The sequence below is a fragment of the Prunus mume genome, linkage group LG5, assembly GCF_029339155.1.
Source record: "Prunus mume cultivar Tortuosa linkage group LG5, ASM2933915v1, whole genome shotgun sequence".
Classification (NCBI taxonomy): Eukaryota; Viridiplantae; Streptophyta; class Magnoliopsida; order Rosales; family Rosaceae; genus Prunus; species Prunus mume.
In genome coordinates this window covers 6,378,723-6,395,207 of record NC_142702.1, presented here as the reverse complement: position 1 = coordinate 6,395,207, position 16,485 = coordinate 6,378,723, and the positions used below count along the sequence as shown (strand labels likewise).

Here is a 16,485-nt window from a genome sequence, read left to right as displayed (position 1 = left end):
AACTAATTGATTGGAAAGCAAAACCATAAATAATTCATTCCAGAGAAATAATAAACTTTTACTGCATAAAATTCATTTATAAAATAAAATTCCACTCACTGTGCGTCCGAGTTAGCTTGACCCTTTGAGGGTCCTTCCTGCAGGTTCAATAAAGCCGAAGTACCTATTTAAGCAATTAAAAATATTTAATTAATAAAATAGCTCAAGCACAAATATTTAATCAAAACCCTAACCCCCGGCCTCAAAAGTGCGTGTACGTAACTTAAGAAGGTTCCTATGCCCAATTTTCAACATTTCTGACAGCTGGAATGGTATGAAAAAACTCAAGATTAAATAAGCAATTAATTTCCCATAATGGACAACTCGGTGCCCCATGAGGTCCATGACCGCCGATTACCAATCCGAGAGTTCCTATAGGTTCAACACACTTTACTAAATATGCCCTGCAAGTTTGGTCCAAATTGAACAGTCCGAAAACTCCAATCTGCGGGTCAATATTCATACCTATAGATCAAGCACATCAAGGGGAGTAACTTTATACCTTTGCTCAAAGATCAATTCCACCGTTAAAGCCCTCGAACGAACGATTTTGACTCTTGAAAAACCTAGAAATTTCTTGGTTTGATTTTGTCAATTCTACATGAAATTGGGCCAGGTCTTTGAGGGAAATTAGTCTTGTAGAAATTCCTTTAAAATTCATATGAATCCAAATTGAATACACCCGAATTTTAAAAATCTTTTTAAACTCTCTAAAATTCTAATTCAATACACCCACCCCCTTAGAGCTATTCCACCGAGGAGCCCAGGCCCGATGCGGGCTGCAAAACCAGCCGGTGGCCACTCTTACCCGGCTGGTGTGGGACCCACGAAGACGGGCTAGCCTTAAGGCGGTTTCACTCGAGCTCAAGCCCGAGGGGAGGATGACGCCATAGCGTGGTTTAATTTTTTGAACTCATGTGCGTTGACGTCAACCCTGCACATTTCCAATGGCTAGAAGACATGTGTCGCACTGGACGCTTGATCGCTTCTCCTCCTCCAATCCAACGGCTGGCCTCTTTTTGGCAATAAAATTATGAAAAAAATTCGAATTTTTTTATAAAAAAATACCAAAAAATTCTGAATTTTTTTTTCTCTATAAATACCTATCAATACCCTTCACTTTCAACACCAATCCTCATACATTTTCTTCTACTTCTACTATTATTTACTCTTTGCTCAACATTATCATCTCTTTCAAATTGTATTTTTATTTCTTATCTTTATGGCTTCTTCTATCGAAACCGGAGGGGCGTGGAGCACTATGGAAGATGTTTTCTTGTTTGAGTGTTGGGTCCAAATTAGTCATTGTCCCGTGTCAACCAATGAGATGAAATTTTGTCATATGTGGAAAAAAATTCATGCCGAATTTTGTGAAAGAATTCCGGGGTCGACTCGTACTGAAATGACATTGTCTAGGAGGTGGAAAATTCTCAATAAAGAATTGCGAAAATGGAGAGATGCCTTGGCAAAAGTGAGGAACAACCATAGAAGCGGGGAAAATCTCAGTAGTGAGGTAAATATCTTGTAATTTTCGTTTTCTTAAGTATAATGTCCTATATATATATATATATTTAATGTTTCTTGCATTTTCAATATTTTGTTAATATTTCTTGCATTTCCAATTGTTTTTTAATATTTCTTGCATAAATAATATTTTGTTAATATTTGTTGCATTTCCAATATATTTGTAAGGTTAATTGCATTTCCAATTTTTTTTTTTTTTTTTTTTTTTTTTTATGTTACTTGCATATCCAATATATATATTTTTGGTAACCTTGTGTGAGCTGTTCCAGTTATTTGTTTCTGGTTGTCAAAATTGCCAACTTTGAGGAGAGGGACCGCATAATTTAGCAAACATAAGAATGGGGTTTGCGCCATTATGCTAAGTGTTTGAAGAAGTTGCTCTGTGTGTTCAATTATGGGAAGAGAGAGTGAGTGAGAGAGAGAGAGAAACAGAACTAGAAAAAGAAGAGGGACGGCATTTGATTATAGCTGTGTCTGTTGATGAGTCTTTCTTCGCTTCCATCTCAGTACCGTTCCTTGTTCACCACACTCATCCAATACAGTCGTCAAAAGGACCTCCAAAAGGGCAAAGCTCTCCACGCTCAGATCATCAAAACCGGTCCCAACTCCTGCGTCTACATTGCCAATAGCCTCGTCAACCTCTATGCCAAATGCGGAGACTTGCCCAAAGCCAAGCTCGTCTTCGAGGCTATACCCGACAAGGACGTCGTCTCATGGAACTCTCTCATCAATGGCTACTCTCAGCAAGGACAAAACGGCTCCTCCCATGTCATGGAGCTTTTTCAACGCATGCGGGCTGAGAACGCCTTCCCAAATGCGCACACTTTTGCTGGAGTTTTCACCGCAGCTTCGTATGCGTCGCCGGACGTCTTTGGCGGCCGGCAAGCTCATGCACTTGCAATCAAAGCTGACAGCTTTTATGATGTGTTTGTCGGGAGTTCTCTGCTCAATATGTATTGTAAAGCGGGTCTTGTATTGGATGCTCGTAAGGTGTTTGATAGAATGCTTGAGAGGAATTCAGTTTCGTGGGCTACTATGATATCTGGGTATGCTGTGCAACGGCTGGCGGGAGATGCACTGGCACTTTTTGGATTGATGCGGCGTAGAAATGAGGTGAAGGAAGAGGTGAATGAATTTGTTTTGACCGGTGTTCTTAGTGCCTTGGCGCTTCCTGAGTTTGTTGGTACTGGTAAGCAAATTCATTCTCTTGCAGTGAAAATTGGGTTGATATCTTTCGTTTCTGTTGAAAATGCGCTTGTAACCATGTATGCAAAATGTGGGAGCTTGGATGATGCACTTAGAACTTTCAAAACGTCTGGTGATAAGAATTCTATCACATGGTCTGCTATGATAACTGGTTTTGCACAAAGTGGGGATTCTCAAAAGGCTTTGGACTTGTTTTCACATATGCATTTTTCTGGGGTTATGCCAAGTGAGTTTACATTTGTTGGAGTCATCAATGCTTGTAGCGACATTGGTGCTCTTGAAGAAGGAAAGCAAATGCATAGCTATTCATTAAAGTTGGGCTTCGAATTCCAAATATATATAATGACAGCTTTGGTTGACATGTATGCCAAATGTGGTAATGTCAGTGATGCTCGTAAGGGGTTTGATTATTTAAGAGAACCTGATATTGTTCTTTGGACTTCTATGATTGGAGGGTATGTGCAAAATGGAGAGAATGAAGCTTCTTTGACTTTGTATTGCAGAATGCAGAGGGAAGGAATGATGCCCAATGAACTAACTATGGCTAGTGTCCTAAAAGCATGTTCGAGTCTAAGTGCTTTTGAACAAGGAAGGCAAATCCACGCACGTACCATCAAGTATGGATTCAGTCTTGAAGTTCCAATTGGAAGTGCTCTTTCAACCATGTATGCAAAGTGTGGGAATTTGGAAGATGGGAATCTGGTATTTAGGAGGATGCCAATGAGGGATACAGTATCTTGGAATGCAATGATATCTGGGCTTTCACAAAATGGGAGGGGTACAGAGGCTCTAGAGCTCTTTGAGGAGATGCGATTGGAGGGCGCAAAGCCGGACTACATTACATTTGTGAATATTCTCTCTGCTTGCAGCCATATGGGATTAGTAGAGAGGGGGTGGATTTATTTCAACATGATGTCTAATGAATTTGGCATAGGCCCAAGGGTGGACCATTATGCTTGCATGGTTGATGTATTGAGCCGTGCTGGGAAGTTAGATGAAGCCAAAGAGTTTATAGAATCAGCCACTATTGATCATGGTATGTGTTTATGGCGTATTCTATTAAGTGCTTGTCGGAACTATCATAATTACGAATTGGGAGCCTATGTTGGAGAGAAGTTAATGGAGTTAGGCTCTCAGGAATCATCAGCTTATGTGTTGTTGTCAAGCATATATACTGCCTTGGGCAGTAGTAAAGATGTTGAGCGGGTAAGGAGTCTGATGAAACTTAGAGGGGTGAGCAAAGAACCTGGGTGTAGCTGGATTGAGTTGAAGAGTCAGGTTCATGTATTTGTTGTTGGTGATGAGATGCATCCACAAATTGAAAATATACGTCATGAGATCCGAAGGCTAATTAAGCATATGAAGGATAAAGATTACCAACCGTCCTCTACCATTTTTTGAAGTTCATGATAATTTATTCAGCAGATACCTGCATCAACATTCCACTATTCTTCAGGAATTTTTGTTCGACTCTTTTACCTGGAAATTAATAAGAGGGGAAAAAAAGTAGCCATCTCTTATTCATTTTTGGCTTTTTAAACTCATGAACAACAGAATTAGACTAAAACACAAGAAAGTTTCATTACAAGTTGCAACCAAAACTGATTCTTCTTACTTCTGTTGACCTGTTATGGAGTATCAAAGTAATTTAATGACACTGAAATTTTATTTTTTGCATTGTTGTTGCAAATTGGGTATACGAAGAGACCTGTGTAGACCTAGATCATTATTTGTTCACTTGTTTTTGTTTTATTGTGTGACATCTGAGTGACTTAGAAGTTCAATTGATAGTACAGAATGATGAATCATGTACCTCCTTTTCAGAAGTTCCTAACCTGGGAGCTATTATGATTTTAGTCTTAGAATCCTAGCCTTCTTTTCATAAGAAGAGTATCATTCTTTTCTTTTTGCTTTTTTCTATAAGAGACAAATATTGAAACCATAGGAAGAGAACAAAATAGTGAAAGAAGGCTCCATGGTTTGCTATCTATACAATAAGGCATTGTTTGGTTGCTGGTTCAATTAAAGTCGACTAGTGTCCTATCCAATGTTTGGTGCCCTTAATAAGATTTCGGACAGCACCAGAGTCCAGAATAACAGCTGATCCTTGCAATTCCAATGATCCTAGCTTCATTCTCTGCGCCTCCTCTCTTGATTTTCACTTCTTCTCTACATCTCCAGATCTCTCTTCTTTCTCCTCCAACAGGTAGTACTCTCGTTTTTATTTTCTATTTATTTTTTGCTCTTATTATTATTATTATTATTATTATTATTTTGTATTTTGCTTTTTATATTTTTATTTTTTATATGTTTATTTATTTATTTTGGATAATGATGAGGTTGAATTAGGTCTTAGAAAATGAATTGGGGAAATTTGTGGCTTCTTTTTTGGATATGTTCCAGGGTATTTCTTCACTCTGTGTCTTCATTTTCCATTGTTGACCTGACTTATTGGATCTACAATGCTAATGAATTTGCACATAATTGTCTGGCTATAAGTATTTAAACATCTAGTTATTGGTGTAATGAATTGGGTTCACTCTGTGTCTTAGAAAATGAATTGGGGAAATTTGTGGCTTCTTTTTTGGATATGTTCCAGGGTATTTCTTCACTCTGTGTCTTCATTTTCCATTGTTGACCTGACTTATTGGATCTACAATGCTAATGAATTTGCACATAATTGTCTGGCTATAAGTATTTAAACATCTAGTTATTGGTGTAATTTTGGAACAAAAAAACTTGTATGGCCTGCAGCTCGATCTGTATATAGATAATGGTACATGAAAATTTAAATATCAAGAAACATGAAAATTGAACATAAACTTTTATTTAAGTTAAAGTAATTTACATTGTACTATTACAAAGCAAAATAACAAGAAAGTAACAAACTTTCAACAAAACACTCAAAACTATCCACAACTCGTTCTTCTTGTTTACTCAGCAAAAACTAAACTTCAGTTTCAAAGCCTGCAACAGATTCTATAAGGGGTGAGCATTACATGCTCAGTAGGGGTCCTGTCTTATGTGATTAGTGAGATTTATAATGTACAATTTATGCAATACATGAATGAACTTCATTTCTACCTAACTCGTTAATCTATATAATAGGGCAAGCAAATCAGCATGTCCCATACCATGCATTTTACCACTGTGATTCCGAATGCCCCATTATATAAACTAACACCCATTTCAATCATCCCATAATTCCCCTTTTGCTAGTCATCTTGTCTACACCATTGATCTCCAAGCCCAAATCACCCAATCGACAATTATACCGCCGATTTCCTAATCTACTGTGCACACAGGCTCGCCTGAACTTGGTCCCTACAATGGTTAGACTCAACTATACAAAAGATTCTTCCCATTATCCTCTTTTCCATAATTTCTTTATCAACCCAAAAATTCCAACCACCACCGACAACATATGAATATGTCAAAATTAATCAAATTATAATGATAATTGACAACACGTATATATCCAATATCAAGGATAACAATCAAACAATATAACCAAGCTTAATATAGGATTTACAGTAATAATCAAAATAATATTACCAAGCATAATATAGTATTTACAATATTTAATTAAATCAATGTATGCAAAACTTCCTCAAGAAAAACCCCTACCTCAAATCCAAAGCTATTGTATAACTCCCACTTGTAAGTTCAAATACTTTGAGCTTCTTCAAAACCTCACCACACTTAATTCTCTTATTTTCTTTTGTCTACGATTTTTTTAGGAAACTACTATAACTTGAAGAACTTATGATTCAGTAACTATTAGTTAGAATTATATATAGTAGGTTAGAGTCGGTAAAGGAAATATGGATGAAGCTTAACATTATGCCACCTAACTAACCTAGGGATCTCTAGACTACATCCTAGGATTTATAGACTACATGTAACAACCCAAACTTAAATTTAATATTTAACTATTAATTTATTAGAGGAAAAGACTAAAATGCCCTTAGAATATTTTATTGAGGAAAAAATTGACTTTTTGACCGAGAAAGAATTTGACTGCGTTTTACTTACACCGTTGCGTAGAGCGCGACGAAACGAGTCCGTAGACACGTATTAGGCTCGAATTGGAATTATAACGAAGAAATTACGGTCAAAATACGCTCAAGGGCAAAATGGTAATTTATGCGAAATCAGGTTTTTTCTTAAAAACCCTCGTCTCTCTCTGCGTGCCCCTTCTCTCTCTCCTCCTCGCGCAGCTCCCGAGCACTGTTCACCGACGCCATTTTTGGGTCGGCCGCACGGTGCACCACCGGCCACACGGCCGGGGTTCGAACCGCCGTCACCCCGGCAACCTTTCCGACCATCCTCGACGGCGAACGGCCGGAATCCAGCCGGAAAAAGCTCGGAATCGCGCGGTTTTGACAGAAACCGCCGGCTCGATCTCCCTCCTCCGCCACCGTTTCGTGATTGAGGTATGGATTCCTACCTATTTTTCATGATCTAGCTGATGGTTGAGTAGGATTTGAGGAATTTCTAGCGTGAGAGGGTTAATTTCGAACCTAGGGTTCGGCCGGTTTTGAAATCGCTATTTCAGCCGCTTCCGGCCACTTTTTAGGGTTGGTCCAAGAACAAAAGTGGTTCCAAATAGGGTGTTTTACCTAGGATAGGAGTCTTGAACCGAGATGTTGAGATTTTCCGGCGAGGCGTTATCGCTTTAGGCACCACGCGCTGCCAGCGCGTGTGGCGGCGCGTGGGCAGCAGGGTGGGGACCACAGTCAGTTCTAGAGTGATCTCCTAGTCCTCACGAGCGCATAGGATTTCGCGGATCTTAATTCGGATACCGTTTGAACCCCGAACGGATCTCGCCTAGTGTGTGATTTCCGGGTTCACTAGTTTTGCACCGTTGGATCGTAACAATTTTCAGGTATGTTGATCTAGGTAATTCCAGGATCGTATAGTATTTGACGGATCGTAAAACGGAGTCCCGGATACTCCGAAAACGTCAACCCTAGAGTATGTTTTACGGATATTTGAACCAATTACAGTCGGGCGGTGAAAGAACTACGTGTGGCTTGATCCTCGGAAGTAAAGGGCGTGAGGCAGCCTACATTACGCGCAGCCACGAGATAGGGCCCGAGTTTGTGTTATCCCTTCCGGGCATTTTGGTCATTTACGATCCACGGATACGGTGTCAATTTAAAGCGGGATTCGCCCGGATTTCAAAGTGGAATTTGGGTCGGGTCGTTTCAATTGGTATCAGAGCATTAGGTTAACTTCCTGTAGACACTGCATTACTTGTGCATTCGTATTTTCAGAATTGCTGGACAATTATTAGGTTGTTTTATTTCTATTGTTATTTTATTTATTGCATTGATGTGACGGAGAAAACAGATATCCAGAAGGATTTGAAAAATTTGTTGAGGTTTCCATATAAACATTTTGTTATATGTTTTTGTATATACACACTTATGTCGAGAACTGAGGTTTAGCACGATGAGTATTTCATTATCTGTTTTTTTTTTTATATCACCTATTTATATTTGTTCATTTAATAAATTTAATATTGGAATGACATGCTAAGCAAAGAGCAATGTGGTTAACCAGCTAGCTAAGTAGTTGGTGCATATATTCAGGAGTTGAAAAGGAAGAAATTTAATTCTTGGTTTTTATCAGATTTTGGTATATATAAATATATGTATATATGAATATATTTTAAGTTCAGTTGAGAATCAGTTTATTGAAAGTTTATGTAAATAACAGATTATGGTTTTCAAACCCACCATAGGATACCCCCCAGTTGCATTGAGATTATTTTGCCCCACGAGTTGGGGGACGCTGAACGTGTGGTGCCGATGTCTGATCGATTATTTTGCCCCACGAGTTCGGGGCGCTTTGACCGTGTGGTGCCCGCGGCTCGGATTGAGAGGTGTCTCGAGACCGCGATTGCGGATCAGTGACTACGGTCCCCGATCTGCGATTTGGCTCGGGTTAACTTTGTGTCACCGAGACCTGCCAGGAATTGACGGTTATCGAATTGTGGATCAAATATGGGGTATGCCTAGGTGGAGAGGATTTCAGTTTGGGATGCTTTTAAACTAAATTAAGGATTTTATCCCGTTATCATTATTTTCTTTCAGCATCACAAGTACTATATGGAAATATATACATATACACATGGTTACTTACGAATTTTTTAATGAGTCCAATACAAGAGCTTGTCTATTTTGTTTTAATTAAGTTTGCTTTAATTTACCTTATTTTATTTTATTTAAGTTGCTGTTATTCATCTTTTTATTATTAAATATGGTATTAAGCAGCTCAAGTATTTTTTTTTAGCATATTTTGCCCCACGAGTCTTAGAGTTATCCAGACCGTGGAGCTGTAAATGCGGATCGTTGACGGATGTCTCCGAGTCCAGCCAGGATTACAGAACATGATGAGTTATACATTCAATATTTTTCAGCATAATTATTATTTGATAAGTCATGCATGAATAAGAATGCACAAGTTAGCATGTTGAATTGCCAGAGTATCTTCGTTGATCAAGAAGTTGAGATGAATTTTATTAGCAGATTGATTTATTTGAATTGTTGTGGCCTGAGGCCAAAATATTATGATGCTTGATTATTTGGATATGATTTAATGCATGCTTTGGCAGATGAGTTATATATATATATATATCCTTGTTTCTGGTGAATAATTTTGGGAATGTTCGATTCTAGGAGACTCTGCGAATTTTGGTAGAAGTCGTACTTGCATTCGATTAATTCGATTAAGAAGGGCAAATTAGTCTTTGTGCCCAACATTAGCAGTGTCGATACTCGGGGAAAAAGGGTTTTAGTGATTATCGATTAAAGGCGGCAAAGTTTTAAGTTTATCAGAAATTGATTAATTAGCAGATCTTTCCAAAGTTTTATATTTCCTTAAGCCATTTCAGGCATTCAGATATAAATGTGTGGCCTCATATTTTATTAATTACCCTATAGATACGATTCTGATTACTAGAAGGATGATTTGAGAACCACGAGTAACAGATGTAGGCTTAATACCCATCACTCGAAAAGTTGAGGTTATACTGATATAAACAGGTTGCTCCGGATTTTATTATTTGAATTGTAGATGCAGATACTCAGACTTATAGTTGCAAACGAATAGCGGTTGTGGGTCCAGTACCCTCACCCCCTCCGTTAGAGGGAAAGTAAATTTCGAGGATGAAATTTTATAAGGGGGGAAGATTGTAACAACCCAAACTTAAATTTAATATTTAACTATTAATTTATTAGAGGAAAAGACTAAAATGCCCTTAGAATATTTTATTGAGGAAAAGATTGACTTTTTGACCGAGAAAGAATTTGACCGTTTTACTTACACCGTTGCGTAGAGCGCGACGAAACGAGTCCGTAGACACGTATTAGGCTCGAATTGGAATTATAACGAAGAAATTACGGTCAAAATACGCTCAAGGGCAAAATGGTAATTTTGCGAAATCAGGTTTTTTCTTAAAAACCCTCGATCTCTCTCTCAGCGCGTGCCCCTTCTCTCTCCTTCCCTCGCGCAGCTCCCGAGCAACGTTCACCGACGCCATTTTTGGGTCAGCCGCATTTGCACCACCGGACCGGTCGGGTTCGAACCGCCGTCACCCGAACCTTTCCGACCATCACAGCGGCGGCAGCGGCGGAATCCGCGGAAAAAGCTCGGAATCGCGCCGGTTTTGGACAGAAACTTCGCTGGCTCGATCTCCCTCCTCCGACCACCGTTTCAGTGATTGAGGTATGGATTCCTACCTATTTTCATGATCTAGCTGATGGTTGAGTAGGATTTGAGAATTTCTAGCGTGAGAGGGTTAATTTGAACCTAGGGTTCGGCGGTTTTGAAATCGCTATTTCAGCCGCTTCGGCCACTTTTTAGGGTTGGTCCAAGAACAAAAGTGGTTCCAAATAGGGTGTTTTACCTAGGATAGGAGTCTTGAACCGAGATGTTGAGATTTTCCGCAGGCGTTATCGCTTTAGGCACCACGCTGCCGCGTGTGGCGGCGCGTGGGCAGCAGCGTGGGGACCACAGTCAGTTCTAGAGTGATCTCCTAGTCCTCACGAGTGCATAGGATTTCGCGGATCTTAATTCGGATACCGTTTGAACCCCGAACGGATCTCGCCTAGTGTGTGATTTCCGGGTTCACTAGTTTTACACCGTTGGATCGTAACAATTTTCAGGTATGTTGATCTAGGTAATTCCAGGATCATATAGTATTTGACGGATCGTAAAACGCAGTCCGGATACTCAAAGCGTCAACCCTAGAGTATGTTTTACGGATATTTGAACCAATTACAGTCGAGGCGGTGAAAGAACTACGTGTGGCTTGATCCTCGAAGGGTACGAGGCGACCTACGATTACGGTAGCGAGCCACGAGATAGGGCCCGAGTTTGTGTTATCCCTTCCGGGCATTTTGGTCATTTACGATCCACAGATACCAGGTGTCAATTTAAAACGGGATTCGGCCCGGATTTCAAAGTGGAATTTGGGTCGGGTCGTTTCACTACATGGGTGGCTTGAAGGTAAAACTGCTACCCCATTTAGTCATAGGTGTTGGCTTCCGGAGAGTGCTTAGTGAGCTCTTGCCAATTACATTTATATATACATGAATATCTATTGTTCTTACACCTCATACCAAAACATACCACCTCATGCTTCAATTGGTTTTTGAAGACTCCCTAATGCAACACGTCACTTAAGAGAAAGCTTAGTAAGGACCAATACCTTTCTAAAAGCTTTTGTGTGTATAGAATAAATATTAAATGAATTGCTATAGTTAAAGTCATACAATGAGGTTTGATAGGCTATAGCTAGATTCACGTAGCTTACCATAAAACTAACTATATATATATATATACATAGTTTTGAAAACTAATAATTATAAATAATTAATTTTATGAAATATTAATATACATATTTAAAAATATGGGGTTTTACAGATTGCATGTCACTTAATTTAGTGATATCAATCTACTATGATAAGGTCTCATGTCCCTATTGAGCGGTAATTGCTCATCCCTCACCCTGTTTAACTTTTCAGATGAATTAGTGGACAAGACGAGGACTAAATCGATTGAGGCTGAATTAGATGAGAGTAGTAGAGTTTTATTTATTTCTTGTAAAGTTGTGAGATTTTTGGAGCTATTTTTATAAAAGAAGTTTATTTTAAACTCATGTTTCGGCTTCTATTTATTTTTTTTATTTTTTTTCACCCTCCGGGTGCGGGATTTCCACCAACCCCCGAGTCCGGGTCATGACAATGACACTGACATCTATCTCAACTTAAATAATGTCTTTTTTTATACAAGCAATATTTTACTTTTATTTATTCTAAATTATGGGAGGAAGGATTTGAACTCGGGGCAAAGTGGGGAGCACATCCCCTAATCCAACTTGACTAAACTTATATCTGCAATTTGTCTTTAACAGACTCTTAACATAATGAGATTATAATATTTTAAGTTACGGTAATTTTATAAAAAAAAGAAAAAAAAAAGACATAATATTGCCAAGAAATTTCTTGGCATAATCTTTAAAATATTTTAAAATTTTAAGTTGCTTTTGTAATGCATCAATATTGCCAAGAAAAGACATAATATTTTAAGTTACGGTAATTTTATAAGATTATTTGCTGTATGTGAGCATTATTTGGGTACATGTGATGCGATACATGACAGCCTATTTATTGCGGTTTTATTGGTGGTTAGATTGCTAACCACAACTACACTTGCCTAGCTACTCAGTTGAAATTGATTGGGTATTTCGGCTGTTTGCTTGGTGAAAACAGCCCCCAGTGTTTCTCCAACTCAGGGTTCTTTCTGTTCTCATCAAACATGGCAAAGATGTAGGTTTCTATGGCCCTTCCGGGCTTCCTTGGAGTCCCTCCCTTCACATGTTGAATCAGATTTGCGTTATAAGTCCTTGCATTATCAATTGTTGTTGCCGTTCCACCAGCTGATGGCCAACCACTTTCGGATATGACAATTTCCAAAGACCCTCCGCCAGCCTTCTCAAGAGCGGCATAAACAGCGTCCAAAATGGCATCGAAAAGATTACGATAGCCAAGTTGGCCATCTTGTACGACAACTGATGGGGCTGTGAAAAGAGCATAATCTAGACGAATGTCGCGAGTGTTGCTGCTGTAGCTGAAATAAGGGTACAAATTAACCAGCAACGGCGATCTGTTGTTCACTAGGAAGCGGATGATGGGGTTCAAAAGTGCTCCATATTCAGACTTGAACTCTCCGTTCGATGGAGGAAAGGACTTTCCAAGCACTCCAGTGTCTACGGCAGTGGAGACTTTAATTCCCAAACCAGCACTAGAAATTCCGTTCTGAATGTTTTGCATGGCTGGGACAAGAAATTGTGCAAAGGAGTCTGAGGGCTTGACTTCATTTCCTACAGCAATGTATTTGAATCTTACATTGCCATAGTTTCTCACATTGTTTTGGACCCAAGTATTTGCATTGGCTTGGCTTGAGGCAAGGCTTTGAAGGTCGCCATTTGGAACGTCTAGTATGAGCTCAATATTAGAGCCTCTAAGGGCTGCTAGAGCAGCCTGGTTTGGATCATACAGTCGCATTCTTCCGATGTTATTTTGCTTGTAAAGAGCAATAACTTCTGATGGGGGTGGCAAACGATCTCCAAGCATTCCATAACATACACCAATTTGGGCTCCTGCAATATTGAAGAAGAAATTATGATGAGGTTTTATGATCTTGGAGAAAATTTCACTAGATTTGTACAATATAATTTGTCGCTAAAATGATCGTGAATATATTCAAATTGCTAAATGATATCCAATTTGATCGATTTTCTATGCGGATCATTTTAAACAGTTGCTCAAAAAATGTATGAATTGTTTCAGCCAATGTAAAGTTCTTTGGGCTTAGCTCCATTAATGAAAGATTTTATGCTAAGCATAGGTTATGGACTTCTAATCTCACCCATTGAATCGCATGTATAGTACATATGAACAAAAATACGTAACTCACTGACATATATATCTAAAGGATGGCTGAGATTAAAATTCCTCAACTGACCTTAACAAAAATCCTTATTGTTGGAGAAATTCTCGATTCATAGACAACCACACACACATACACAGTACATATGTGCGTGCATCAGGCATGCATGCCTGCGGGTGTTTGTGTGTGGGTGTGGGTGCATTTGTGCGAGAGATACATACCTGTTGTTTCAAAGCTAGCCATCAGCAGCCCAAGTAGAAATACTATGGAAATCATTGAAGGGCCTCTAGATGAATTGGATTTAGCCATGATAATAAGGAAAAGATAAATATTCTAAGAAGTATTGCAAGTGTGCCTCTCCATGTTGCCTCTTGCTCTTTAATTTATAGGCATTAGAGACTGGCCTGCAGCGACTAAGAATAGTCAATCCCTTGGTCAAGTGTTTGCTAATTAATCTTTTCCATCTTTCTCCAATGCATTTTTGTGCTTAATTTGCATTATATTTCATGAGGGTTGCCTTGTTTAATCATGGCTAAACCCAATAGTCATTCAATGGCCTCAAATCTACTTTTCCTTTTATACAGGCAATAATAAGGAGGGAGAATTAATCAAATCTAAGACCTCGAGTACGTAACAAATACTTTTAATGACTTGAGCTATTAGTCCTTACGTCTCAAATCCACTTTCATACACTTCAAAATATAATTATTTGGCCTCATCTTATATTTAATTAATAACTTGTGGTGGATATATATAACACAATTGAAGCCTAGATAGTGGGTGAGTAGGGCCACAGACCAGTCTATCGAAGCTGTGATCCGTATTGCTTACGCTTGACTTCCAAATTTCGTGATGTTAATAAAGACAATATAAATTTAATAGAAAAGTTGATAGAGGTCTAAAAATTCAACCAATAATTGGGTCTAGTCCTCGAATTATTATTTATTGATGCAAGTTCATTGACTAGTTTGCCACGTAGATTACATTCCATCTTTGACATGTTGATTCAAATTTTTGTATTTAACTGATTTGTATTTAAATTTTTTTGTTCCTATTATATCCCTATTGTCTAAAATGTGCCATTATTTTTATTTTTGTTCACCCTATGGTAGAGGTATAGTATATACTCTTGTAGATAAATTATCCTATGGTGTAGGTATATTGTCATTTGCCTATGGTGTAGGTATTCTAATTTATGTTCATGACTTATAGGTAACACAATTTATCACTGAGTTTTTTTGTTGCTAATAAGAACACTATTTACCTGAGTATTAGGTACATAATTTAATGTGGGTGCTTGCCTAATTAATTAGTATAATATGTGGGCCTTTACTTCAATTGATTCATTTGTATTTTACCCATATATTAGGTAAATATTATCAATGAAAGAATTCCAAATTTAAATTCTGAAATTTAATTACAAGCAAATAATTCATTAAATTTAGATTTTCAATGTTTTCCTTATGTACCTCAAAGGGTAAAATCGACACAATAAAAAGAGTAATAAAAGTCAAAAGACCTACATCTAAAACCAAAAACGCGTGGACTAAACCCAATGGCAGCTAATCGTTTTGGACCTACATCTAGGAACCCCTAAATTTAATGGCATGTGATGAGATGGTATTTGTGCTCATCCTTGACAATTGTATGTGGAAAAACGAGACTCAAAGTTTGGTAACATAAATTATAGGTACATTCTAATTTATGTTCATGACTCAAAGTTTAGAATACTACCTATAAGTTAGGAACATAAATTAGAAAACTACCTATAAGTTAGATACAAAAATAGACAAATAAAATTGTATGTTACCTATAAACAAAAATACAAATTTATAAATAAACCCAATTCTAGACATGTATTTATAAAAAAACCCAAGCACTATTTAAACATAGAAACATACCCAAAATCAACCCCAAAGTCAACTTTTTGGGTGTGTTTATAAATGGGTTTTGAGTGTGTGTAATGATGGGTTTTGGGTGTGTTTATATGTTTAAATAGTGCTTGGGTTTTTTTATAATTTTAACCCCCATTTTGGGTGTTTTAGTGAAACTCCCAACTAAATCTACATAAAATACAATTATTCATTGTCTAAAATATGAAAAAACAAATATTTACCTATGCAATAGGCAATATGACAATACACCATTGGCGGATCTAGAAATTTTTCAGGAAAGGGGCAATAAATAAAAGACTAAAAACTCAAAAATAATAAAATAATTAAACAACCAAATACCTTTAGAATCTAACGAAGATTAATCTAAAAAAAAATCTAAAAAAATTAATTTCAATTAATCTAATTGAAATGCATATCTCTCTTTGTTTTATTGGAATCAACTTTTGCCTGACTTGCTACTGATGTAAACATTTCAATTCGGCTTTAATAAAATTTATTCCATCGATTGAAAAAAAAAATTTAATTGAAATGCATATCAAATTATCAATTAAACAAATAAATCGGAATTGATCATCTATTCATGTGCTATCGTATTAATCATACAAAATACAAAGAGAGCCAAATCAGTAATAATAATAACAATTATTATTATAATAACAAACATATTATAAATAAATAACAAACAAACAAAAATGAAAAAAATAAAATAGAAAAAAAGAAGGAACACTGACAGTGGTGGTGAAGACGAAACAAAATACCTGACCTTAAGAAAATATAAAACAACTAAAATGACTGTTTTATACAATATATATAAATAAATAAATATATATATATATATATATATATTGTGGTCATAAAT

At 37.4% G+C, this 16,485-nt stretch overlaps 2 protein-coding genes across 2 annotated transcripts; one reads left to right on the top strand and one right to left on the bottom strand.

Moving 5' to 3' along the window:
* The first annotated feature begins 1,840 nt into the window (after positions 1-1,840).
* Positions 1,841-4,564, top strand: LOC103330810 (Tetratricopeptide repeat (TPR)-like superfamily protein). The gene has a single exon (XM_008233422.2). It carries the CDS (start codon positions 2,044-2,046, stop codon positions 4,168-4,170), a length of 2,127 nt encoding a protein of 708 aa, XP_008231644.2. The 5' UTR covers positions 1,841-2,043; the 3' UTR covers positions 4,171-4,564.
* Positions 4,565-12,362: 7,798 nt separating this feature from the next.
* Positions 12,363-14,043, bottom strand: LOC103330809 (glucan endo-1,3-beta-glucosidase, basic isoform-like). Its single transcript, XM_008233421.3, has 2 exons — positions 13,953-14,043; positions 12,363-13,441 (listed from the first exon to the last, which is right to left on the bottom strand). Exons 1-2 carry the CDS (start codon positions 14,038-14,040, stop codon positions 12,504-12,506), a joined length of 1,026 nt encoding a protein of 341 aa, XP_008231643.2. The 5' UTR covers positions 14,041-14,043; the 3' UTR covers positions 12,363-12,503.
* Between the last annotated feature and the right edge of the window lie 2,442 nt (positions 14,044-16,485).

What these genes read in the sequence shown, in the direction of transcription:
- LOC103330810 (XM_008233422.2), top strand. Translation starts at nt 2,044, where the DNA reads ATGAGTCTTTCTTCGCTTCCATCTCAGTACCGTTCCTTGTTCACCACA.
- LOC103330809 (XM_008233421.3), bottom strand. Translation starts at nt 14,040, where the DNA reads ATGGCTAAATCCAATTCATCTAGAGGCCCTTCAATGATTTCCATAGTA. An exon ending in GGCTAGCTTTGAAACAACAG is followed by an intron (nt 13,442 to 13,952) that starts GTATGTATCTCT and finishes TCAATATTGCAG; the next exon opens with GAGCCCAAATTGGTGTATGT.